Source organism: Gobius niger (assembly GCF_951799975.1).
Source record: "Gobius niger genome assembly, chromosome: 9".
In the NCBI taxonomy this organism is placed as follows: domain Eukaryota; kingdom Metazoa; phylum Chordata; class Actinopteri; order Gobiiformes; family Gobiidae; genus Gobius; species Gobius niger.
Window position 1 is genome coordinate 37545472 of NC_136860.1, and position 27680 is coordinate 37573151.

At 38.8% G+C, this 27680-nt stretch overlaps 3 protein-coding genes across 4 annotated transcripts in view; 1 reads left to right on the plus strand and 2 right to left on the minus strand.

Moving 5' to 3' along the window:
• Positions 1–1148, minus strand: part of LOC306968365 (serine/threonine-protein kinase Nek5) — a gene marked incomplete at both ends in the record, with an annotated part of 46052 nt that extends 44904 nt beyond the window's left edge. The window contains one exon of the mRNA XM_079563709.1: positions 1026–1148. Coding sequence (XP_079419835.1) covers positions 1026–1148 — 123 coding nt within the window. The remainder of the gene's footprint in view (positions 1–1025) is intronic.
• med4 (mediator complex subunit 4) overlaps positions 1–27680 on the plus strand; it is a 117076-nt gene that overhangs the window by 52039 nt on the left and 37357 nt on the right. The window lies entirely within an intron of this gene.
• Positions 10353–27680, minus strand: part of LOC306968172 (integral membrane protein 2B-like) — a 31820-nt gene continuing 14492 nt past the window's right edge. Inside the window, exons 2-7 of one of the 2 annotated variants that reach the window (XM_079563489.1) lie at positions 14191–14361; positions 14059–14127; positions 13547–13696; positions 12411–12521; positions 12160–12310; positions 10353–10660 (exon numbers count right to left, since the gene is read on the minus strand). In XM_079563489.1, the coding sequence (XP_079419615.1) occupies positions 10572–10660; positions 12160–12310; positions 12411–12521; positions 13547–13696; positions 14059–14127; positions 14191–14361 (741 nt within the window). In that variant the 3' untranslated portion in view covers positions 10353–10571. The remainder of the gene's footprint in view (positions 10661–12159; positions 12311–12410; positions 12522–13546; positions 13697–14058; positions 14128–14190; positions 14362–27680) is intronic. The other variant, XM_079563490.1, reaches the window with a different exon arrangement.

The window sequence follows — 27680 nt, forward strand, 5'->3', positions numbered from 1 at the left end:
ACATGTGCAGTAACATGTGCAGTAACATGTGCAGTAACATGTGCAGTAACATGTGCAGTAACATGTACAGTAACATATGCAGTAACATGTGCAGTAACATGTGCAGTAACATGTGCAGTAACATGTGCAGTAACATGTGCAGTAACATGTACAGTAACATGTGCAGTAACATGTGCAGTAACATGTGAAGTAACATGTACAGTAACATGTGCAGTAACATGTACAGTAACATGTGCAGTAACATGTGCAGTAACATGTGAAGTAACATGTACAGTAACATGTGCAGTAACATGTGCAGTAACATGTGAAGTAACATGTGAAGTAACATGTGAAGTAACATGTGCAGTAACATGTGCAGTAACATGTGCAGTAACATGTGCAGTAACATGTGCAGTAATCCCTGTGTTTACATCACTGACCTGTCACTGAATCAACCACTCGCTCTGTGATGTAAACCTGCACTGTTATAATCTGTTTACTCATTATTTACAGTTTATACTTTTGTCCCACAGTCCTTGGCAGTCATTGTACATAAGATCCCACTATTTTACTATTTCATTGTTTTTTGCTTATTTTTCTCACGTTTTCTGCCTATTTGCAAAGTGTGTTTCTAAGAGCTGAATGTAACAAGTACATTTCTCCTTGTGAGATCAATAAAGGCTATCTTACCTTATCTTACCTTATCTTACCTTATCTTATCTTATCTTACCTTATCTTACCTTATCTTACCTTATCTTACCTCATCTTATATTATCTTATCTCAGCCTAATATGGCCCAGTTGGACATGATCAGGTCTGTCTACATGAGGCGAGTGAGGCGGATTCTCCGGAAACAAAGAGTCCACCGTGAGGCAAAGCTTTTCTTCTCACTGCGACACTCAAGGCAAAGATCAAAAACTAACTAAACAGTTAAAGAAGCGTACTACGGGGAGCACCATATTTACTCCTTACCCCAGTCTGCTTCTCTGTTTTACTTTCTTGCAGAGACAACAGACATTTGTGCAAAGCTGAATGACAGAACTGACCTTGCGGAGGTTGATCTGTTTGACCACACACTGGGCATCGTCACCTCCTCCTCTGTCTCGAACCAGAAAGGCTTTCCCGAACGCCCCCTCCCCGACCAGGCGGATCAGCTCATACCTGTTCATCACACCTGCAAACGCACAAGCACAGAGAACAGTCCACACAGTCCACAAGCAACACAGGGAACAGTCCACACAGGGAACAGTCCACACAGGGAACAGTCCACACAGGGAACAGACCACACAGGGAACAGTCCACACAGGGAACAGTCCACACAGGGAACAGTCCACACAGGGAACAGTCCACACAGGGAACAGTCCACACAGGGAACAGATCACACAGGGAACAGTCCACACAGGGAACAGACCACACAGGGAACAGTCCACACAGGGAACAGTCCACACAGGGAACAGATCACACAGGGAACAGTCCACACAGGGAACAGACCACACAGGGAACAGTCCACACAGGGAACAGTCCACACAGGGAACAGTCCACACAGGGAACAGTCCACACAGGGAACAGTCCACGCAGGGAACAGTCCACACAGGGAACAGTCCACACAGGGAACAGTCCACACAGGGAACACAAACACAGGGAACAGTCCACACAGGGAACAGTCCACACAGGGAACACAAACACAGGGAACAGTCCACACAGGGAACAGTCCACACAGAGAACAGACCACACAGGGAACACAAACACAGGGAACAGTCCACACAGGGAACAGTCACATTTCAGCCTCAGGTGCATCACAGCAAATCTTCAGTTATTTCTTGTTAACGGAGTAATATCATAATAAGGATGTGCTAATTAATGAATGAAATCGCTGTTGTTGTTTTGTATGTGAGCGTGTTTTCCTCCCTCTGACCACACCTCCATATTTTTCCACTTTTCTGACTCACATCTCCATCTTTCCCAAACAACCATACAGACTAGGGCTGAAACAACTAATCGATTAATCGACAACTAATCGATTATTGAAATAGTTGTCAACTATTTTACTAATCGATTAATCGTTTTCTAGCAAACACAGACTTAAAAAGAGCAAAAATTACATGAACATTTTTTTTATTTTTGATGGAAACCTGCTTTGTTTTTCTAGGTTCGGGTCTTTAGTGTTTTGTACATTGAACATTTCATAAATATCTGTCTGTTTCTCATCCGATCATGAAGCAGAATCAGCAGAAAGAGCCTCCGAAAACACTCACTTCTAGTTTACTCCATCAACACGTCCACTTTAGCTTTATGTGATTAAAAAAATGAAAAAATAAAATGTTCATACACCATTCACAGCCAAGCGATTAATCAATTAATCGTAAAAAATAATCGGTAGAGTAATCGATTACTAAAATAATCGTTAGTTGCAGCCCTAATGCAGACGTACATTTCCCCTTGTTTTTGTTTGCTTGTCCTTCTTACACACAGATAAGAAACATAGAAATATGTTCATGTCTGTTGTCTATGGCACACCTGCTTCACATTAGAATCTAGATGTTATATGTTTTATTATAAAGTGTCAGTAGTGAATGCTTAGATCAGGCCCTGTGGCAACTATTACAAACCAGCAGCCTATTCAATACGACTTCTATTAACCCCTTAACTCCCGCCTGAGCCGAGCACATTTTCTCCAGTTTGGCTTTACCCCAATCCAAAAACTTCTGGTGAAAAGCTGTGGAAATAGTGACAGAACTGAGACGAAAACAATGATGGAAATGTGACAAAAAAGTGACGAAAAATTGATGAAAAAGTGGCAAAAATGTCACAAGAAATTGACCAAAAATATATGAAAAAAAAGACAAAAATGTGGCAAAAAAAATAACAAAAATGTGACAAAAAAATAACAAAAAAAGACAAAAAAATTACAAAAAAATTACAAAAATGTGACAAAAAAAGACACAAAAATGACAAAAAATGTGACAAAAAAAGACAAAAAAAGACAAAAAAAATGACAAAAAATGACAAAAAAATGACTAAAAAGTGACTAAAATGTGACAAAAAAAGGACAAAAAAGACAAAAATATGACAAAAAAAAAAAAAAAAACATTACAAAAAAATGATAAAAAATATTACAAAAATGTGACAAAAAAAGACAAAAAAATGACAAAAAAAATGACAAAAAAAGACAAAAAAATTACAAAAAATTACAAAAAATTACAAAAAAATTACAAAAAAATTACAAAAATGTAACAAAAAAAGACAAAAAAATGACAAAAATGTGACAAAAAAAGACAAAAAAATGACAAAAAAAATGACAAAAAAAGACAAAAAAATTACAAAAAATTACAAAAAATTACAAAAAAATTACAAAAAAATTACAAAAATGTAACAAAAAAAGACAAAAAAATGACAAAAAATGTGACAAAAAAAGACAAAAAAATTACAAAAAAAAAGACAAAAAAAATTACAAAAATGTGACAAAAAAAGACAAAAAAATTACAAAAAAAAGACAAAAAAAATTACAAAAATGTGACAAAAAAAGACAAAAAAATTACAAAAAAAAGACAAAAAAATTACAAAAATGTGACAAAAAAAGACAAAAAAATTACAAAAAAATTACAAAAAAATTACCTAAAAATTACAAAAATGTGACAAAAAAAGACAAAAATGTGACAAAATAATGACAAAAAAATTGACAAAAAAGTTCCAAAAATGAGCTGAATAGGCCTACCCAACAAAAAAGATCTGCTGACGTGAGGAAAAAGCTCCTCTCGGTTCAGGCGGGAGTTAAGAGGTTAAATGAATGAAATTGATTTAAATAATGCATTTTTTTACATAACATAAACTAGCAAACATTTTCTACATCACCAAACGATGACACGTGACTGTGAGCGAACTTTACCTGTAAACACCACATTGTTATGAAGTAGCCAAAACAAGCTAAGCTAATGTCAAGACAATATTGATGTAAATATTTGCGTAACGCCTGACACAGTACGTGCTCCTCAGTATCTGGGTTTATGACGTGTTATTCCTCATTCACACTGAAGCTAAAACAAAGTTAATATCAGAGTTTTGAGGTGAATTGTTTCGTATCGCAGGAGCCTGACGCCCGTTGCCATGGAGACACGTACACGAACGCGCGTTAGCATCGAGAGTTAGCTCATCATTTAGCCTCAAAACTTTGGTTAAAATGAGCGTGAAGCGTCAGAAAAATGCAATAGTTCATCTCACCGTGAACATTGGAAGAAGAGTAAACGCTCCGCGGGCTTGTTAAAGTGTGCGCGTGCGGGGCTGACGTCAGGAACACGACGTAAAAGTTCGGCTTGTTTCATGGAAGTTGTAGTTTTTAGAGCAAAGCTAATTTGTAGGCAAATTAAAGTAACCTCAGTTTCCAAGGCTGGTGACTTTCCCTTTGTTTATGTCATATATATTTATCAAGCACATGAAAGGGATGAAAACACCGGTGTGTCTGTTGGGAGTTGTAGTTTTTAGTGAGTTGTAGTTTTTAGTGAGTTGTAGGCTAATAACCTGGAGCTGCCAACACTAGGAGCTAACTTTATATTTTCATTTATAAAACAAACATAGCCTACAGGAGATTGTGAATTGGCAGGCAAACATATACAACGCATTGAACTTTTGTGTTGTTAAAAAAGTATGTATATACTGTATATATATTAACCACTTAACCCTCACCTTAACCGAGTGCATTTTCTCCAGATGAGCTGATGCAGATGAGGTAAACCCACTTTTCTGCCACTTTTTTGCCACATTTTTGTCACTTTTTTGCCACTTTTCTGCCACTTTTTTGCCACTTTTTTGTCATATTTTTGTCACTTTTTTGTCACTTTTCTGTCACTTTTTTGTCACTTTTTTGTCACTTTTTTGTCATATTTTTGTCACTTTTTTGCCACATTTTTGTCACTTTTTTGTCACTTTTCTGTCACTTTTCTGCCACTTTTTTGTCATATTTTTGTCACTTTTTTGTCACTTTTTCGTCATATTTTTGTCACTTTTTCGTCATATTTTCGTCACTTTTTCGTCACTTTTTCGTCATATTTTTGTCACTTTTTTGCCACATTTTTGTCACTTTTTTGCCACATATTTGTCACTTTTTTGTCACATATTTCTCACTTTTTTGCCACATTTTTGTCACTTTTTCGTCATATTTTTGTCACTTTTTTGCCACATTTTTGTCACTTTTTCGTCATATTTTTGTCACTTTTTCGTCATATTTTTGTCACTTTTTTGCCACATTTTTGTCACTTTTTCGTCACATTTTTGTCACTTTTTTGCCACATATTTGTCACTTTTTCGTCATATTTTTGTCACTTTTTCGTCATATTTTTGTCACTTTTTTGCCACATTTTTGTCACTTTTTCGTCATATTTTTGTCACTTTTTCGTCATATTTTTGTCACTTTTTTGCCACATTTTTGTCACTTTTTCGTCATATTTTTGTCACTTTTTCGTCATATTTTCGTCACTTTTTTGCCACATTTTTGTCACTTTTTTGTCACATATTTGTCACTTTTTCGTCATATTTTCGTCACTTTTTTGCCACATTTTTGTCACTTTTTTGCCACATATTTGCCACTTTTCTGCCACTTTTTTGCCACTTTTTTGTCATATTTTTGTCACTTTTTTGTCACTTTTCTGTCACTTTTTTGTCACTTTTTTGTCACTTTTTTGTCATATTTTTGTCACTTTTTTGCCACATTTTTGTCACTTTTTTGTCACTTTTCTGTCACTTTTCTGCCACTTTTTTGTCATATTTTTGTCACTTTTTTGTCACTTTTTCGTCATATTTTTGTCACTTTTTCGTCATATTTTTGTCACTTTTTCGTCATATTTTTGTCACTTTTTCGTCATATTTTCGTCACTTTTTCGTCACTTTTTCGTCATATTTTTGTCACTTTTTTGCCACATTTTTGTCACTTTTTTGCCACATATTTGTCACTTTTTTGTCACATATTTCTCACTTTTTTGCCACATTTTTGTCACTTTTTTGCCATATTTTTGTCACTTTTTTGCCATATTTTTGTCACTTTTTGTCACATATTTGTCACTTTTTTGCCACATTTTTGTCACTTTTTTGCCACATTTTTGTCACTTTTTGGCCATATTTTTGTCACTTTTTTGCCATATTTTTGTCACTTTTTTGTTGCTCTTTTTTGCGCTTTCAAGAAGCTTTTAGTTTTGGGTAAAAAACAAATTAGATCAAATGAGCCTATCCGTTGGTTTCAAGCGTGGGTGTAGGTTTTAAATGGGAAAACAGGACGTTTGTAAAAATAGTAAGATAAAGAATGCTTTTTTTGTCTTTGACTTTTCCCACATCGTTCCTGTAGGTGTGAAGAATAAGGCTGGGTTTATGACATAAGATGATGAAACATTTTGAAAGCGTAATTAAAGCGTGTTGAATCATGACACTGTTTCCAGAACCAGTTTGAATCACACTTGCACCGACAGGAAACTGAAGAACCCGCCTCACACTGGCCAAACTTCTGCAGACATTGGACTGGATAATTGCATTACACACAGTTAGCCGTGAAGGTGACTCTCCTCCCCCCCCCCCCCCCCCCCCAGGCCTGTGTTACCCATAATTCCCCGGTACAAAGTCAGGTCATTAGATTTAATCAGGACGAATTTCCACCGCTGAGATCAAATAACAGAGAGGCCACGGTCGGCCGGACGGTGACAGAAGATCTGCTGTGAGGAGAGAGGGGGGGGGGGACAAACACAGCACTCAGATCATCGAGTTCAGGAACAGCAGCACAGATACAGGAGCTGCCAGTGAGGGAATCAAGGTATAAAATACAAAGTAGATACAGTGTTAAAATCTTACCACATAGAAAAACTAAATAAAAGAAGAACACGGGGCATGTTATAAATGGCATTTACATAATGAAAAAAAAGGGCATTTCATTCTATAAGATTGTCTATAAAAGAAGCCAGTCTTTCTGCATTTGGGTGTTGATCAATAATAAAGATTTATGAAATAGTTTCAGCTCATTCCTCCAATGAGTAATGTGGTTTTCTCTTGAAAAACTATATTTGGTCATGTTTAAAAACAGTTAAACAATTTGGAGAAAAATCTAAACTTTCTCTAATTATTCAAAAACTACTTTAACAAACGCTTAATTTTTCTACTAAATAAAGATACAAAGACATGGAGAGGATAAATACATAAATACATTAAAAACGCAGAATGCTAACATGATGCTACATGTTAGCACCGTGCTAATGCTAACGCTAGCTAATGGAGAGGATAAAGTGACAAAAATATGACGAAAAAGTGACAAAAATATGATGGAAAAAGTGACGAAAATATGATGAAAAAGTGGCAAAAATGTCACAAAAAATTGATAAATAAACGACAAAAAAAGGACAAAAATTGATTAAAAAAATGATGAAAAAATTGATGAAAAATGTCAAAAATTGACGAAAAAATGACAAAAATGAGTTGAAAAAAAATGTGACGACGTGAGGAAAAAGATCCTCTGGGTTCAGGCGGGAGTTAAAGGAACAGGCCACCGTTTTTACATACTAAGATATGTTCTTACCTCACTTTAGTCGAGTTAATATATCCCCGTCTGGTCTTTGTCCGTGCGCTCACACATACGCAGCCTCTCCCACATGTCACATAGCTCCAAAAAAGCTCACGATAGAAGCTACCAAGCTCTTCCACGTGTTCCCTATTTAAATAAAGTTACGCGAAGTGTTTTCATGCAAAGTATATTTACCCAGAAATGTAGTATGTATTTGCTTATAAAATCCACATGTTACATTTCTGTGTAAATATACTTCGCATGAAAACACTTCACGTAACTTTATTTAAATAGGGAACACGTGGAAGAGCTTGGTAGCTTCTATCGTGAGCTTTTTTGGAGCTATGTGACATGTGGGAGAGGCTGCGTATGTGTGAGCGCACGGACAAAGACCAGACGGGGATATATTAACTCGACTAAAGTGAGGTAAGAACATATCTCGGTATGTAAAAACGGTGGCCTATTCCTTTAAGAGGTTAACCCTGGCCCTAACCTTACTTTGTGTCATGATCTCAGGTTTTCACAGCAGACTGTCCCTCCGGAGCAGAACATCCAGCACTGACCTATAGTTCTCCTGTTTGCACACACCAGATGTTTTTTCTAGTAGCCAAATAAAATGTGTCTTGTCCCTTCAGTCTATTACAAAAGCTGACGTGTGTGAAAGAAAACCGCTGTGCATCCACTTAAGCTGAACCCTGAAAGCTGTGAAACGTCCTTGTGAACGACCTCACACCTGCGGAAAAGTGGGTTCGGAAACTTAGGAATGTGTTTGGACCAATTAGAACAGCAGCACCCTTTCTCTGTCGTCGTCTCTAAACAAAACAACACAGGTTCAGGATCTTTAACATCCCAGGTCTGTGTAAAACATGAACACAAACACAAAAGCCATGACTTCCAGAAGTAAATCCTCTCTTTATTGAGTAGTTTTGTGCATATTTAAAGAGATTACAGACAAATTAGTACAACAGGCAAAAGGTAATCAAAAAAAATACACATTCAAGACGCAATTCACAGGAAACCCTGGCTCTTCCCTCCGCTCTGCCCTCCTCCCCTGGCTCTTCCCTCCGCTCTGCCCTCCTCCCACTTCCAAACAATCACACGCTCGTTATTCAAATATAAAACAGTTCATTTATGTTCAGACACAGGAAGTGGTGCAGTGGATTAAAAAGCTACAGCAGAAAAACAACAACAAAGTCCCTAGAAAAGAGTTCTCCTCGTAGAAAAAAGCAGTTTCTAATAAAATAGAAATGACGCAGGTGCAATTTATTGGATTATAATAATTTACTGTCTTTATGCACAGTTTAAATCTTTATATAAAGTTACTGAGAGTCGTTTAAAGGACTTGAGTTTCACGGTTTCATACGACAAATGGAGACTTTACTGAGCACTGGGACTGGGACTGGGACTGGGACTGGGACTGGGACTGGGACTGGGACTAAACCAAGACCAAGACCAAGACCAAGACTAAACCAAAGCAGGAGTGTCGCCAAGGAGAACTAAACCAGGACTGACCAGACCTGGACAATCCTACCAGAGCTGCACTGAAGCAGGACAAAACCAGGCGGAACCCAGGACCAACTGTCTCACCCCATCAGGGCTGCAACTAACCATTATTTTGGTAATCGATTAATCGACCGATTATTTTTACGATTAATCGATTAATCGCTTGGCTGTGAAAGGTGCATGGAAATTGTATTTTTTCAATTTTTTGATCACATAGAGCTAAAGTGGCGCCGCTTGAGGACACGTGGATGGAGTAAACTTAAAGTAAGCGTTTGTAGGAGGCTCTTTGTGCTAATTCTGCTTTGACTGGACGAGACAAAGACAGATATTTATGATAATTTACGATGTACAAAACACTGCAGACCCTCACTTCAAAAACAAAGTGGGTTTTCATCCTAAATACATAATTGTCATGTCTTTTTTGCTTTACTTTAGTCTGTGTTTACTAGAAAACGATTAATCGATCACTGGAATAGTTGACGACTACTTTAGTAATCGACTAGTGGTCGATTAATCGATTAGTTGTTTCAGCCCTACACCCCATTGGTGAAGAAAATGAAAAAAATAAAGACGAAATGTATTAAAACAAGTCAGAAACGTCTCAGAACAAGTCGAATTCTCTGGGTCAAATGCTCAGCTCAGAACAGCTCACATCTGGATTATTATTATGCACAAATCGGCAAATATGCGGGAACAAAATAAAAAACAGCCATCAATATTCCTGAAACTCAACAGAGAGTTACTGAACGTACGTATTTCTCAGACTCAACAGCCAGAATGCCACAGCTCCTGCTAGAAAAGTCATTTTACCACTTCCGGGGTTAGCGTAGCTGCTGCAGCGTTAGCGTTTATCTCCGCTTTTGGCTAATATTACTTTTATAGCAGTAGGTTCAGCATTTTTGGCTAACGGGCCTGATAAATAAGTCTGTTCAGAAAGTCTCCGTTGAGTTTTAGATTGATTGTGGAGTGAAAGAGTTTTTGTAGTTTCTCTTTTCTTTTGTAAGCGACGCCCTCTAGCTAATAGCGTGTGCAAGATGGCCGTCTCATTTGGACCAGTGGAAGATCATGGAGTCACTTGTGCATGTTTGAGTAATCTTCCCTGGTGGCTATTGTTAGCGCAGCTGTGGCGGCTTCCTCTGAGCTCCTGCTGTTTCCTCCTGAGGTCCCACACATCCAGGACCTCACAGTCTCTCTCAAAGCTTATCCAGTAGGTTTGCTTCTTCCCACTCCCTTTCTTTCTTTTGCATGTTTAAATGTGTTTAAGTTGGTGTGATAAGTCATGGACCATGTGACTGCTTTGTGCCCCGTGTGCTCCATTTCTACCATGTATTTGTTTATAAGTCATTTGTTTTGCCTTCCCTCCAGACCCCAGTGCGATCTTAATGTGACACTTACAAACCGCGAAGCTCAAGTCCACGTAAAGACACTCTGAAAGACAAAACACCCGGAAAAAAAAACGTTCCCTATCACAAGAAAACAGGAAAAAAAATACACTCTAAACTCTTTCTCTTTTTCTCTCCAAACCACTTTATGGTTTATCCAGAACGCAGGCGAGCGTCTAAAAGGAGCAGATCTTTGTCTCCACCACGAACTTGTTCTCAAAATGGCGGATTTTGAAGCAGCTCAGGGCCTCGCGCTTTTGCATTCCTGGAAAAGAGGAGATGGAAGCAGGTCAGGTGTAAAGCAGACGACAGTGAAGCAGAAGAAAAATGGATCAACTTCAACTGAGGGCTGGAAATGTTCACCAAAAAAAATAGTTTCTGTATTTTTGGAGCTTCTCGATGATGAAGCGATATTTTTTGCAAACCAGAAAAAAAATCAGAAATGTGGTAAAAGTTACATTGCGTTGTCGCTCAAAAAGATATTTGTCCTGAACAGACGACAAAAGGGCAGAAAAAATAAAAATAAATTCCTCTTATTTATTTTTTTCCAAATTTATCAAAATTTCCCCCATTTGTCTCTTCATTTTATCATATTTTTTTCATAAATTTCCCCACCATTTTTCCCCACAATTATCACATTGTGGGGAAAAAAATCTCTTTATTTTTTCCAAATTTTTCCCTATTTTTCCCCCAAAATGATAGAACATTTCCCCCTATTTTTTCACATTTTTTCAGAATTCTTTATCCTAAATTTGTCCACATTTATACATTTTTTTATCTTTGTTTTCCCAATTTTCCCCCCCAAAATATAAAAAATCCCCCTATTTTTTCTCTTAACTTTTGTCATTTCGCCCCCATTTTTTCCCTCTTTCCACATTTATCCCATTTTTCTCTTTATTTTTCTTCATCTTTCCCCCAAGTTTTTTTTTTTTTTTTTACAAATGTTTCCCTCTATTTTTCCTCTAAATTTTCCACTTTGCCCCAATTTTTCTATTTTTTTCTCAAATTTTCTCCCATTTTCCTCCACAATTATCAAATGTTTCTCTTTACTTTTTCCAATTTTTTTCAGAATTCTTTCCCCTATTTTTGTCTTCATTTTTTTTTATTCTTTCCACTAATTTTGTCCTATTTTCCCCCCAAAAATAAAAATTTCCCCCTATTTTTTTCTCTTCATTTTTCTCATTTCATCCCCAATTTTTCCCTAATGTTTTTCCACATTTCATCCAATTTTTCTCTTTATTTTTCCTCATCTTTCACCCATTTTTTTTTACACATTTTTTCCCTTTTTACAGTTTTTTTCCCCTCTATTTGTCCTTCTAAATTTTTCTCACTTTGTCCCCAATTTTTCAATTTTTTTCAAAATGTTCCCCCCAATTTCTTCCACCCTCCTTGTTATTGGGGATAAACACATTGTAAATTTACAAATCTTCCAAACAGCAATTTCAACATTATCTTCTAGACGATAAGAACCTCCTCTTAAAATCAGTGAACATATGAGTGAGTCATTGTTAGAGCTGTTCTCTTCACAGTTCCTTCTCCACAAAGTGTGCACATAAAACATCTCCTCTTTCTATGGAAGCCCGTTTCCGCCATGTTGAAAAATAAAAGCCCAACGGGAAGTCAAAATTACGAGATTTAAAGTCGTAATTTCGAGATTTAAACTCAAAATGATGACTTTAAATCTCGTAATTCGACTTCCCGCTGGGCGTGTATTTTCTAACATGGTGGAATCGGGCTTCCACATGTCTCTGTTGCTGCTCGTACCCGGGATCCGCTCGTGGCGCTGCAGTCTGAAGGTCTCTTTGCCGCGGCACAGGTTGTAGATGAAGGGCCCGAGCTCGTTCACGTTCTCGATGCGCTCGGTCACGGCCATCTCCTCGTGCACCAGGTACGACTGGGGCAGGTACGTCCCGGCCTGAAGCCACAAACAAATCAAAATGTCAAGGTTTATAGTAATGTCTGACAGGAGGCCAGGGCCCGGGTGGTTTGTGGTGTGTGTGTTTGTGTGTTTTCACCTTGATGTTGATGAGCAGCTCCAGCATGTCTCTGGGCGGCATCACGATGGAGGTGTTCAGGGGGATGACGTAGCATTTGTTCAGGCTCAGGTCCAGGTACGCAGTCAGCAGCTGAGGCACAGCAAACAGCAGGATTACTACCAACACACGAAACCAGAGCGCTGTGGCTGCTTTGTGAAAGAAAAAACCCATAAACTCAATCTCCCCTCACACAAAGAGCTGGTTTTTGTTGAGTTTTCATCACGTTTTCACTGCTTTTTTGACTCGTTTCTTTTTTGTGTGTAATGTAACCGTGATCAAGCCTCAAAAATGTGGCCAAGACAAGTCAGAAAAGAAAGAAAACGTGATGAAAGCAAAAACAAAAAGGACAGAACGGTGTCAATCCTAACGAGGAAGAAGCTCAGGTTAGTTTTGTGGGTCTTGTAAACGTTTAGATCAGCTAATATGCGAGAAAAAAACAAAAAAAGCTCTTCCATCGATATGTGTGAAACTCAACAGAGAGTGACTGAACAGACTTATTCCTCAGACTCATGAGCCAAAAATGCTACTGCTAAAGAAGTAATATTTACTAAAGTCATTACTTCCGGGGTTAGCGTAGCTGCTGCACCGTTAGCATTCTCCGCTAACCCGGAAGCACCGGTTTTGTTAAATATTACTGTTATAGCAGCAGGTTCAGCATGTTTGGCTCATGGGCCTGATAAATAAGTCTGTTCAGTCACTCTCTGTGGAGTTTCACAAACATTGATTGTGGTTTTAAAGAGTTTCTTGTAGTTTCTCGCACGTCTCGGGACCAGGAAGTCGAGCTGTGACGTCACCGCTGAACAAACGTATTATTTAAGGCGGTCGAGTGATGTGTTTTGGTCACATTTTTATGGCTTGAATGTGGCAAAAAAAGCGAAGTAAACAAGTAAAACGTGATGACAAAAACAAGGAAGAAGCTTTGATGAGTTTCTGAAGCTCTCAGGCCAAGAAGCTTTTAGATTTAGGTAGAGAATGTGCTCAGTTCAGATGGTAAGAGGTAAAGATGTTAAAAGGAAAGAACTGGTGAATATGAACCCCAGAAGCTCCTGAGAGGTGAGAGGTGTCTGTGAAAAAGCTGAGTGAGCAGCAGAACATCACGCGGCCTTTGCTCTCACCCTGTTGAAGTCGTGCACGATGTCGGCCGGGTCTCCGTTGTCGAACTCGGGCACTGGGACGTTGATGAACTCCACCTGCTCCTCCTCCAGGATCCGGATCCGCTCCTCCAGCTGCCGCAGCGAGAACTGGGCCTCGAACTGCACGTCCACCTGAGAGAACAGAGAGGACGGGTTATAGAAACGAGGGAATCGAACTGCACGTCCACCTGAGAGAGCAGAGAGGACGGGTTAGAAAAACCAGGGAATCGAACTGCACGTCCACCTGAGAGAGCAGAGAGGACGGGTTAGAAAAACCAGGGAATCGAACTGCACTTGATGAAACAATGACCACAGTTTCTTACCTCCTCCTCCTCCAGGACCATGAAGTCCTCCTCTCTAACCCTAACACAGACTCTTACCTCCTCCTCCTCCAGGACCATGAAGTCCTCCTCTCTAACCCTAACACAGACTCTTACCTCCTCCTCCTCCAGGACCATGAAGTCCTCCTCTCTTACCCTAACACAGTTTCTTACCTCCTCCTCCTCCAGGACCATGAAGTCCTCCTCCCGGTAGTTCACGCCGCACCAGTACACTTGGCCCTCCTGCGACACAGGACAAGTTCAGGCTCAGTTTTACAGCTGCTCGTTACTTTAATGAGGATGTACGTTTTGGTCAGCGTCTCCTCCGCTCGGCACTTCCTTTACCTCGAGGATGTAGTAGCGGTACAGATAGGCTCCTCCCACCACGACACCGCTGAGCATGAGTGCCAGGCCCAGGCACATGCACCAGCACCAGGCCCTGGACTGGTGTCTGATGGGGATCGCCGCCTCTGCATCCTGGAGACACAGGCAAAGCTTTACCAACCACATCTCTGTCCATTTAGAAACACATCACGAAGCACGAGCCCTAACCACTGAGCCACCATGCCACGTACAATGGAAGAACCTCAGAGCACCTCACGACTCACGACACATGGCTCACGATGACCTCACAATAAAACGATTATAAAAGACACAGATGCAACTTTTACCCTTTTTAACTTTCTTACTTTCTAAACAAACACTTGCTCCATAGTTTACGACACTAGGGGCCAGTATTTGTTCACCATTGCTGTAGTATCTCCATATAGCCACTAGTTCCTCATTGGAATGCATTGCACTGTAGACACATTAAAGGGATGTTTCAGGATGTTTGACACAGGGCCTCATGTCCTCGTTATCCAGAGTGTTGCTGATTTATGGAGATATTTTTGTAATTCATGCAGTTCTTATATTTGAAGAGTTTCGTGGCGCTAGGCTAGTGCAAGGCTAGTGCATGTCTATGGTATCAGCTAGCCTGCATTAAAAACAGTGTGACCCACAGAGCACCTGAGGCAAATCACTGATAACACCAGACTCACCATATACATGTCTGTGTCCGTAGAGTCATTTGAACTAGGGAGGCACCGATGCCACTTTTTCTAAAACCGCTACGAGTACTTGGATTTAAGTACTCGCCGATACCGAATACCGATACGAGTACAAGGCATTTTCTTCAACATTCTTACTTTTTTCACAGCAGTTTGGTTTGTAATTAGTTAATTTACTCGTGTACATTTCCTTAAGTAAAGCAGGCGACACATTTAAGAGCAGTTATATTAGAATTGTGCTGATGCCATTTATTTATTTATTTTATTTTCATTCAATATAATTTTCAATGTTTATGTCTCTGTCCATCACAGACAGAAAAGCTCATGTCCTAAAGCTCCCAATGCCTGAGCTTTATTCATTTATGTGTTTTTATTTAACAATAGTATTGAGATGTTTCTTAAATGGTCTCTTTTCGTCTTTACTTCAGCTCCTGTAGATTTTCTCGTGTGTTTGTAGTAACTTAGCGAGTAGCTACAGCGTTTTCATTGTTCTGCTGCAGCTCATTTTCCCTCAATATAAACATGCTGTATGTCTTTAATCTGGATTTTCTGAGGACATTTTAGTCGCTGGGTTAGTTTTTCAGATGAATAAACCCCTGGGCTTAAAACGGCGTCAGAATGGACAAAACTGTTAGCCGCGAGTTAGCATCGGAGTGATCTGTGAGAAAATAGTCCCTCAAAATGCGGTCATTCATGTGATGCAGGTCAGTTATATTCCAAACATGACTCTATGGACACAGACATTTATATGGTTAGTCTGGTGTTATCAGTGATTTGCCTCAGGTGCTCTGTGGAATTACAAAAAAAAAATATCTACAGAAATCAGCAACACTCTGGATAACGAGGAAATGAAGATGAGTCAAAAACCATGAAAAATCCCTTTAAAAACAACTTTATCGCCTGGTTTCTAATGTTCCTAAACTTTCTACAGCCAGATATTCCTACTGTGATAACGCTTTTTTTTTTTTGAAAATCTTGTAGTAATGAGACAGGCCGTTAGCATTAGAGCTAATGACGCGGGCGCGGCTACGACCGACCTATGTTCCCCCGTGAGGGCGGAGTCTACAGTGAAGATCCCGCCCTTATGCCCTTTTTAGGAACATCAGAGCGAGGTAGGAGGAGTCTGTAGACCCGCCCTCTGGAACATAGTGATTGTGGCAAAAGGGGGAGGAGCCTCTGACGGGCTGCGATCGCTCCCCTTTCTTACATAACAGACTCAGTGACACCTTTTAGCCTGAAGAGACTCGTCCTGTTTCCAAAATAAACAACCTCTGACGCCGCCGCCTCAACCACGCGCAGTTCACCAGCTCCACTTTACCCAAATCTGAAACCCTCTCGACTGGAGAGCAACAATGCAACGCCTCATTTGAAAGCTGAGAACTACACGAGTGATTCTAACTTTTTGTCAAGTCGCCACATTTTGTATCATATTTTTGTTGTTTTTTCATTACTTTTTCGTGGCTTTTTGTTGTGTTTTTGTCACTTTTTTATTGTGTTTTTGTCACTTTTTTATTGTGTTTTTGTCACTTTTTTTATTGTGTTTTTGTCATTTTTTTTATTGTGTTTTTGTCACTTTTTTTATTGTGTTTTTGTCACTTTTTTTTATTGTGTTTTTGTCATTTTTTTAATTGTGTTTTTGTCACTTTTTTAATTGTGTTTTTGTCACTTTTTTATTGTGTTTTTGTCATTTTTTTATTGTGTTTTTGTCACTTTTTTATTGTGTTTTTGTCATTTTTTTATTGTGTTTTTGTCACTTTTTTATTGTGTTTTTGTCATTTTTTTATTGTGTTTTTGTCATTTTTTTATTGTGTTTTTGTCACTTTTTTATTGTGTTTTTGTCATTTTTTTATTGTGTTTTTGTCACTTTTTTATTGTGTTTTTGTCACTTTTTTATTGTGTTTTTGTCACTTTTTTATTGTGTTTTTGTCACTTTTTTTTATTGTGTTTTTGTCATTTTTTTTATTGTGTTTTTGTCACTTTTTTTATTGTGTTTTTGTCACTTTTTTTTATTGTGTTTTTGTCACTTTTTTAATTGTGTTTTTGTCACTTTTTTATTGTGTTTTTGTCATTTTTTTATTGTGTTTTTGTCACTTTTTTAATTGTGTTTTTGTCACTTTTTTATTGTGTTTTTGTCATTTTTTTATTGTGTTTTTGTCACTTTTTTAATTGTGTTTTTGTCACTTTTTTATTGTGTTTTTGTCATTTTTTTATTGTGTTTTTGTCACTTTTTTATTGTGTTTTTGTCATTTTTTTATTGTGTTTTTGTCACTTTTTTATTGTGTTTTTGTCATTTTTTTATTGTGTTTTTGTCATTTTTTTATTGTGTTTTTGTCACTTTTTTATTGTGTTTTTGTCATTTTTTTATTGTGTTTTTGTCACTTTTTTATTGTGTTTTTGTCATTTTTTTATTGTGTTTTTGTCACTTTTTTATTGTGTTTTTGTCACTTTTTTATTGTGTTTTTGTCACTTTTTTATTGTGTTTTTGTCATTTTTTTATTGTGTTTTTGTCATTTTTTTTATTGTGTTTTTGTCACTTTTTTATTGTGTTTTTGTCACTTTTTTTATTGTGTTTTTGTCACTTTTTTTATTGTGTTTTTGTCACTTTTTTATTGTGTTTTTGTCACTTTTTTATTGTGTTTTTGTCACTTTTTTATTGTGTTTTTGTCATTTTTTTATTGTGTTTTTGTCACTTTTTTATTGTGTTTTTGTCACTTTTTTATTGTGTTTTTGTCACTTTTTTATTGTGTTTTTGTCACTTTTTTATTGTGTTTTTGTCACTTTTTTAATTGTGTTTTTGTCACTTTTTTATTGTGTTTTTGTCATTTTTTTATTGTGTTTTTGTCACTTTTTTATTGTGTTTTTGTCATTTTTTTATTGTGTTTTTGTCACTTTTTTATTGTGTTTTTGTCATTTTTTTATTGTGTTTTTGTCATTTTTTTATTGTGTTTTTGTCACTTTTTTATTGTGTTTTTGCCATTTTTTTATTGTGTTTTTGTCACTTTTTTATTGTGTTTTTGTCACTTTTTTATTGTGTTTTTGTCACTTTTTTATTGTGTTTTTGTCACTTTTTTTTATTGTGTTTTTGTCATTTTTTTTATTGGGTTTTTGTCACTTTTTTTATTGTGTTTTTGTCACTTTTTTATTGTGTTTTTGTCATTTTTTTATTGTGTTTTTGTCACTTTTTTAATTGTGTTTTTGTCACTTTTTTATTGTGTTTTTGTCATTTTTTTATTGTGTTTTTGTCACTTTTTTATTGTGTTTTTGTCATTTTTTTATTGTGTTTTTGTCACTTTTTTATTGTGTTTTTGTCATTTTTTTATTGTGTTTTTGTCATTTTTTTATTGTGTTTTTGTCACTTTTTTATTGTGTTTTTGTCATTTTTTTATTGTGTTTTTGTCACTTTTTTATTGTGTTTTTGTCATTTTTTTATTGTGTTTTTGTCACTTTTTTATTGTGTTTTTGTCACTTTTTTATTGTGTTTTTGTCACTTTTTTATTGTGTTTTTGTCATTTTTTTATTGTGTTTTTGTCATTTTTTTTATTGTGTTTTTGTCACTTTTTTATTGTGTTTTTGTCACTTTTTTTATTGTGTTTTTGTCACTTTTTTATTGTGTTTTTGTCACTTTTTTATTGTGTTTTTGTCACTTTTTTATTGTGTTTTTGTCACTTTTTTATTGTGTTTTTGTCATTTTTTTATTGTGTTTTTGTCACTTTTTTATTGTGTTTTTGTCACTTTTTTATTGTGTTTTTGTCACTTTTTTATTGTGTTTTTGTCACTTTTTTATTGTGTTTTTGTCATTTTTTTTATTGTGTTTTTGTCACTTTTTTATTGTGTTTTTGTCACTTTTTTATTGTGTTTTTGCCATTTTTTTATTGTGTTTTTGTCACTTTTTTATTGTGTTTTTGTCACTTTTTTATTGTGTTTTTGTCACTTTTTTATTGTGTTTTTGTCACTTTTTTTTATTGTGTTTTTGTCATTTTTTTTATTGGGTTTTTGTCACTTTTTTTATTGTGTTTTTGTCACTTTTTTATTGTGTTTTTGTCATTTTTTTATTGTGTTTTTGTCACTTTTTTAATTGTGTTTTTGTCACTTTTTTATTGTGTTTTTGTCATTTTTTTATTGTGTTTTTGTCACTTTTTTATTGTGTTTTTGTCATTTTTTTATTGTGTTTTTGTCACTTTTTTATTGTGTTTTTGTCATTTTTTTATTGTGTTTTTGTCATTTTTTTATTGTGTTTTTGTCACTTTTTTATTGTGTTTTTGTCATTTTTTTATTGTGTTTTTGTCACTTTTTTATTGTGTTTTTGTCATTTTTTTATTGTGTTTTTGTCACTTTTTTATTGTGTTTTTGTCACTTTTTTATTGTGTTTTTGTCACTTTTTTATTGTGTTTTTGTCATTTTTTTATTGTGTTTTTGTCATTTTTTTTATTGTGTTTTTGTCACTTTTTTATTGTGTTTTTGTCACTTTTTTTATTGTGTTTTTGTCACTTTTTTATTGTGTTTTTGTCACTTTTTTATTGTGTTTTTGTCACTTTTTTATTGTGTTTTTGTCACTTTTTTATTGTGTTTTTGTCATTTTTTTATTGTGTTTTTGTCACTTTTTTATTGTGTTTTTGTCACTTTTTTATTGTGTTTTTGTCACTTTTTTATTGTGTTTTTGTCACTTTTTTATTGTGTTTTTGTCATTTTTTTTATTGTGTTTTTGTCACTTTTTTATTGTGTTTTTGTCACTTTTTTATTGTGTTTTTGTCTCTTTTTTTCGATCATCTTTTGTCACGTTTTTGTGGCCTTTTCGTTGCGTGTTTTTGTCGACTTCATCGCGTTTTTTGTCATTTCTCGTGTTGCTTTTCCGGCACATTTTTGTGTTTTCTTTTCATCCTCTTTGTTGTCGCTATTTTGATGCTTTTCTTTTTAGCTTTTAGATTTGGGTAAAGCTCGGTTAACCCCTTAACTCCCGCCTGAACCGATCACATCTTCTCCAGCTTTACCCCAATCCAAAAGCTTCTGGAAAAAAGAGGTGAAAATAGCGACAAAACTGAGACGAAAACAAGGATGAAAATGTGACAAAAGTGTGAAAAAAGTGAGAAAAAACGTACAAAAAATATACAAAAAAGTGACAAAAATTTGACCAAAAAATGTGAATAATTTGACAAAAAAGTGACAAAAAATAAATGTAAAAATTGGACAAAAACGAGACGACTGCCCAGAGTGGACATATGGCCAGTCCGCCCCTGCCTACAGACTGTGAACTCCACTCGAGAAGCTTTTGGATTCGGGTAAAGCTGGGTTGATGATGACTACAGTATTAGTATTACAGTCATATATAACCAGGTACAGGTGAGTGTTTACCACCAACACTCTGCTCTTCCTGAACGGCAACAGAGCAGGTGAAAGTCGCAGAATACGACTTTAAAAACACAGTAACACCGGAAAAAACAAGAACAAACTGTTGGCAAGTTCGACTTCTGCTTTTTCACCGTTTTCAGTAAAAGAAAGGAGTCACAGACAGAACAGGAACCAGAACGAGGAAGTTCAAATGTGTTTCTTATCATAAACAAATGTAATCCTTTCTTTCACGAGCGACGCAGGGAAATATAATCAGACCTAAGTGAGTTTTCTCCTGTCAGATCAGATCAGCAGAGCCTCGTGTTATCTTCACTGACGCTGCAGGAAACGCAGTCTGTAAACGCCACACAGTTTCATTTATTTATATTATTGGAGAATTAAGTCTGATATTGTGATGATAACGGGCTGTTTTCAGATAATCAGGAGGAACAAGCTGCTCTGTCATGTCATAATGATACACAATCACAGATAAACTCCCTCTGGGTCTGAGGCGCAGCAGATCATGTTGGATTATCGAACATCTTCACAAACAGCATCGAGTTCAATGGGAATTTTAGATGCAGCTGAGCGTGTGGACCAGGCTTTTGTATTTTTAACAAACGAATGCAGTAAAAATGGTCAAGCAACATCATTATTATTTAGATTTAAAGCCATTAACGACATTTCAGGTCCTTGGTGGGCTTTTATTGAGAGCTGCACTGATCCAGCTGCTTTGCTCCTGATGCTGGAGGTTTCAGTATCTGCCGATATTAACCGATACCAAGAGACTTAAGAGCAGCAGCTGTGAGTGATGTGAATGTGAGATCATTAAAGTCTCATCTTTTCTTGCAAACGAAAATGTTACAGCTCAATTATGTCCATTAATAAACTAATGCAAAAACATTAAACAAGGATCACTGGACTTTTCTACAGTGAATATCCTTGTGTTTGGAGGCATTTTTTATCATAAACTCTTTTGTTTTCAACAGACTACATGCAAGTTGGTCATTTTATTTATACTCACTACTGCCACCTCAGGTCTTATGTGTAACTGCAGCTTCCATATTAAAGAGGGGGTGTTCTGCTTTAAAGAGGGGGTGTCCTGCTTTAAAGAGGGGGTGTTCTGCTTTAAAGAGGGGGTGTTCTGCTTTAAAGAGGGGGTGTTCTGCTTTAAAGAGGGGTGTTCTGCTTTTGTCAGTCCCATAGCACCAGTCTATATCTCACTACAATGATGACAAACCTTCTGTTGGTCTGTAAATGCAGTAAATTAGAATAACTGCCTTGTATAAAATGTCTCTCTCAAAATGGCTGTAGTGAATGTCTTGAAATAGGCCTCCGTCTCTTTAAGAACCTCTGAGCCTTTAGACACGCCCCCTCCACACGCTGTCTGTGGCATCAGTGGGGAGGGGGTTCTGCTGAGGAGCAGTGGTTGGTTACTCGGCTGGTGACCAAAGCTCGGAGGCGTCTCCAGGAGGTGGGGGCGTTCCTAGGAGGACTCAGGCAAACCTATCCCTAAAATGGCCGCCATCAGAGTTTTTACAGATGACTCAGAAATACGTGAATGTGCCAAGGCAACACTTCAGCCATGAGCTTTTCCTATGAACCAGCCGGTCAGGTCCAATCAGGAGAGGCGGGGGAGGAGCTTGATCGTTTACTTTTTGGCTTTCTGGTTGAAGACGGGAGGAATTGGATTGTTTAAAATGTCACTCCGTCTTTCCTCACTTTGCAAACTTACAGACGATTACTTTAAGGCCTTCATTCTGGCATCATTCATCTCATGACTCTAATTGCTTTGTAATGCCCTGAGGAAACCCTGCTGCTTTTACTGCTTTGTAGACTTTGTCCCCGTGTGAATCGATAAACTCGCTCACGTGATGCTCCTCAGGTGACGTCACCGTGTAAAGGCCATAGAAGAGCCACAGTCTGGAGCTCGAGCATCACCTTTTCACTCTTCTCCTCCAGACCCGGGGCTCACCGTGCTGTGCTGAGTCAGGGGTTTCCACTGAGCCTGAATTAGACACAAACAGCTGCAGCTCAGGCCCAGCTCAGGCCCAGGGCTTTCCCACAATGCTTCACTCCGGCACAGGTCAATAAGGCAAAGGTTAAGATGAGAAGACTCTTCAGCTGAGGCGATCCTGTCTTTACAACACAGGCACCTGATGTCTCATAACCAGGTTCACACAGGTGGAAGCAATTCAGATCAGTGTTAATGTCGTCGACTAAAATATTTAGTCTTAATTTTAGTCAAAGTGATATTTTTGTGACTAAAATTGGACTAAAACTAAATGAAAAGTTTCTCATGAGACTAAAACTGTGACTAAAATGTCCAGATATTTGAGTCGACTAAAATCAGACTAAATAAAAGTGAAAAGGAGAGACTAAAATCATCCAAACTTGTATTGAGCGTCTGAAAGAGCCTCAGATCATGTTTAAAGGATCAGCTCTGAGCTTTGTTCATGTGGAGCAGAAACATGAAGCAGAGGAACAACATTAAACATGATTAGAATCAAGATTATCAATGCAAAGTCCACTCAATTAGTCTTAAATTTAGTCGACTAAAACTAGACTCAAATTGAAGATATTTTTTGACTAAAACTAGACTAAAATCGAATTACATTTTCGCCATAAGACTAAAACTAAATTAAAATATGTTGTCAAAATTAACGCTGATTCAGATCCAATGCTTTTATTCCCTTTTGTGAACCTAAACGTGTTCTGGTGCGCACTAAGACTTGGCAGGAATCCGCTGACTAACTCTTCGTCACTTCTGGAGTTATTGAATATGTTTTTCCTGTTTCACAAGCGTCCGCCGGCGTCATCACGGACAAGCCCGAACAGGCAGGACGAGGCAGGACGAGGCGCCGGCGTTTTGTAACTGCAGCTCGAGGAGGAGACGCGGAACTATGCAAATGCTGAGGTGCAGGCCCTGAACAGGTGGGGGCTCCACAATGGGCTGGTCTCAGGAGAACAAAGCTCTGACTGTTTCCCATCAGGAAGCAGGAGTTTAAATGGAACATGTGCAAACTCCTCTGCATTTGTTGTTCTGGTGATGCGGTCGTGTAGTTGGATATTCAAAATCTTACATAAAACACACATTCTTGATAGACACAAACTTCAACTTCACAAATAAACCAATTAAATATACGGAAGTAATGTGAAATAATAACCGTCTGCATGTGCTGTACTTCCCCAAAGCTGCGTGTTAGACTTCTGCAATCGCTCAGCATGGTGGTTCTCACGTGCGTTTCAGCTGCATGTGAACCTTTATCAAATCGAGATTGAGGTTTATTATCTGACCTCAAGGCACTGGGTTTTTTTCCTGCCTTGCGCCGCTGCCGTTTGAGTGATAGACATGTTCAACAATCAGAATGATCGCGCCTCGTTTCCTCTGAGCTGCCAATCAGACGTGACTGCAGGAGAAGCAACAAACTGGAGAATAGTTTAGTGTAAATCCAATAATCCACATAGAGCTGACTTTATTACAGACGACACTCCCTAAACCAGAGTCTGAGCTGGATTTAACCAGAGCTTAATGTTGTTAGAGCTGCAGCGTCTGCAGTGTTTACAACATACAGGCTAACGATGCTAACTCGCTGCAGCGTCTGCAGTGTTTACAACATACAGGCTAACGTTGCTAACGTTGCTAATGTTGCTAACCCAGCGACTAAAAAGTCCTCAGAAAATCCAAACTAAAGACATACAGCATGTTTATATTGAGGGAAAATGAGCTGCAGCAGAACAATGAAAACGCTGTAGCTACTCGCTAAGTTACTACAAACACAAGAGAAAATCTACAGGAGCTGAAGCAAAGACGAAAAGAGACCATTTAAGGAACATCTCAATACTATAAATGAATAAAGATATTGAATGATAATAAAATAAATGGCATCTGTTATATAACTTCTCTTAAAAGTGTCGCCTACTTTACTTGAGGAAATGTAAATAAGTAAATTAACTAATTACAAACCAATCTGCTATGAAAAGTCTATAAACCGTCTGTTCACTTCAAAAAGAATGTTGAAGAAACTGCCTTGTACTTGTATCGACGAGTACTTAAATCAAAGGACTCGTACTCGTATCGGTTTTAGAAAAAGTGGTATCGGTGCCTCCCTAATCTTGACAGAAGGTTTTTGATGTAAATATGAAGAGAATACATTTGTAGCTGAACACGCCACGCTTATTTGAGGATGATTAAAACTAAAGATGTTTTTCTGAATGAGCTGAGCTGTGAGCGACTACAGGCGAGCTGAGTGGACTCAGACCTGCAAAACTATGACTTAATGTAAACATTCCTTCATGCGCCTCAGCTTTTCCTTCATATCACAGGGTTATCGCAAAACACATCCTATCAAATGTTTGGCTTTATCATTTTTTGGCTGGTCAGACACACTGATTACAGTGTTGCTGCCCCACACTGGTCAGACACACTGATTACAGTGTTGCTGCCCCACACTGGTCAGACACACTGATTACAGTGTTGCTGCCCCACACTGGTCAGACACGCTGATTACAGTGTTGCTGCCCCACACTGGTCAGACACGCTGATTACAGTGTTGCTGCCCCACACTGGTCAGACACGCTGATTACACAGTGTTGCTGCCCCACACTGGTCAGACACGCTGATTACACAGTGTTGCTGCCCCACACTGGTCAGACACGCTGATTACAGTGTTGTTGCCCCACACTGGTCAGACACGCTGATTACAGTGTTGCTGCCCCACACTGGTCAGACACGCTGATTACAGTGTTGTTGCCCCACACTGGTCAGACACGCTGATTACAGTGTTGCTGCCCCACACTGGTCAGACACGCTGATTACAGTGTTGCTGCCCCACACTGGTCAGACACGCTGATTACAGTGTTGCTGCCCCACACTGGTCAGACACTCTGATTACAGTGTTGTTGCCCCACACTGGTCAGACACGCTGATTACAGTGTTGCTGCCCCACACTGGTCAGAGATACTGATTACAGTGTTGCTGCCCCACACTGGTCAGACACTCTGATTACAGTGTTGCTGCCCCACACTGGTCAGACATGCTGATTACAGTGTTGCTGCCCCACACTGGTCAGACATGCTGATTACAGTGTTGCTGCCCCACACTGGTCAGACACGCTGATTACAGTGTTGCTGCCCCACACTGGTCAGACACACTGATTACAGTGTTGCTGCCCCACACTGGTCAGAGATACTGATTACAGTGTTGTTGCCCCACACTGGTCAGACACGCTGATTACAGTGTTGCTGCCCCACACTGGTCAGACACGCTGATTACAGTGTTGTTGCCCCACACTGGTCAGACACGCTGATTACAGTGTTGCTGCCCCACACTGGTCAGACACGCTGATTACAGTGTTGCTGCCCCACACTGGTCAGACACGCTGATTACAGTGTTGCTGCCCCACACTGGTCAGACACTCTGATTACAGTGTTGTTGCCCCACACTGGTCAGACACGCTGATTACAGTGTTGCTGCCCCACACTGGTCAGAGATACTGATTACAGTGTTGCTGCGTCGCGTTCACTTCAAAAAGAATGTTGAAGAAACTGCCTTGTACTTGTATCGACGAGTACTTAAATCAAAGGACTCGTACTCGTATCGGTTTTAGAAAAAGTGGTATCGGTGCCTCCCTAATCTTGACAGAAGGTTTTTGATGTAAATATGAAGAGAATACATTTGTAGCTGAACACGCCACGCTTATTTGAGGATGATTAAAACTAAAGATGTTTTTCTGAATGAGCTGAGCTGTGAGCGACTACAGGCGAGCTGAGTGGACTCAGACCTGCAAAACTATGACTTAATGTAAACATTCCTTCATGCGCCTCAGCTTTTCCTTCATATCACAGGGTTATCGCAAAACACATCCTATCAAATGTTTGGCTTTATCATTTTTTGGCTGGTCAGACACACTGATTACAGTGTTGCTGCCCCACACTGGTCAGACACACTGATTACAGTGTTGCTGCCCCACACTGGTCAGACACACTGATTACAGTGTTGCTGCCCCACACTGGTCAGACACGCTGATTACAGTGTTGCTGCCCCACACTGGTCAGACACGCTGATTACACAGTGTTGCTGCCCCACACTGGTCAGACACGCTGATTACACAGTGTTGCTGCCCCACACTGGTCAGACACGCTGATTACAGTGTTGTTGCCCCACACTGGTCAGACACGCTGATTACAGTGTTGCTGCCCCACACTGGTCAGACACGCTGATTACAGTGTTGCTGCCCCACACTGGTCAGACACGCTGATTACAGTGTTGCTGCCCCACACTGGTCAGACACTCTGATTACAGTGTTGTTGCCCCACACTGGTCAGACACGCTGATTACAGTGTTGCTGCCCCACACTGGTCAGAGATACTGATTACAGTGTTGCTGCCCCACACTGGTCAGACACTCTGATTACAGTGTTGCTGCCCCACACTGGTCAGACATGCTGATTACAGTGTTGCTGCCCCACACTGGTCAGACATGCTGATTACAGTGTTGCTGCCCCACACTGGTCAGACACGCTGATTACAGTGTTGCTGCCCCACACTGGTCAGACACACTGATTACAGTGTTGCTGCCCCACACTGGTCAGAGATACTGATTACAGTGTTGCTGCCCCACACTGGTCAGACACACTGATTACAGTGTTGCTGCCCCACACTGGTCAGACACACTGATTACAGTGTTGCTGCCCCACACTGGTCAGAGATACTGATTACAGTGTTACTGCCCCACACTGGTCAGACACACTGATTACAGTGTTGCTGCCCCACACTGGTCAGAGATACTGATTACAGTGTTGCTGCCCCACACTGGTCAGACACACTGATTACAGTGTTGCTGCCCCACACTGGTCAGACACACTGATTACAGTGTTGCTGCCCCACACTGGTCAGAGATACTGATTACAGTGTTGCTGCCCCACACTGGTCAGAGATACTGATTACAGTGTTACTGCCCCACACTGGTCAGACACACTGATTACAGTGTTGCTGCCCCACACTGGTCAGACACGCTGATTACAGTGTTACTGCCCCACACTGGTCAGACACACTGATTACAGTGTTGCTGCCCCACACTGGTCAGACATGCTGATTACAGTGTTACTGCCCCACACTGGTCAGACATGCTGATTACAGTGTTACTGCCCCACACTGGTCAGACACTCTGATTACAGTGTTTCTGCCCCACACTGGTCAGACACTCTGATTACAGTGTTTCCTCCCCCGTTGGGTCGGTGCAGCAGATCGGGTTCAGGGCGGGTCATGTTTCAGTTTCCGTGGAGACAGAAGAGGATCCGTGTCCTCAAACATGATCACGTTACAGACCATGACAAACACACGGGAGCCGGTCTGAGCCTGGAGGATTCAGCCATGCTTTATTTAAACAGTTAAAAGTCACTGAGTTGACATTAAATTAAG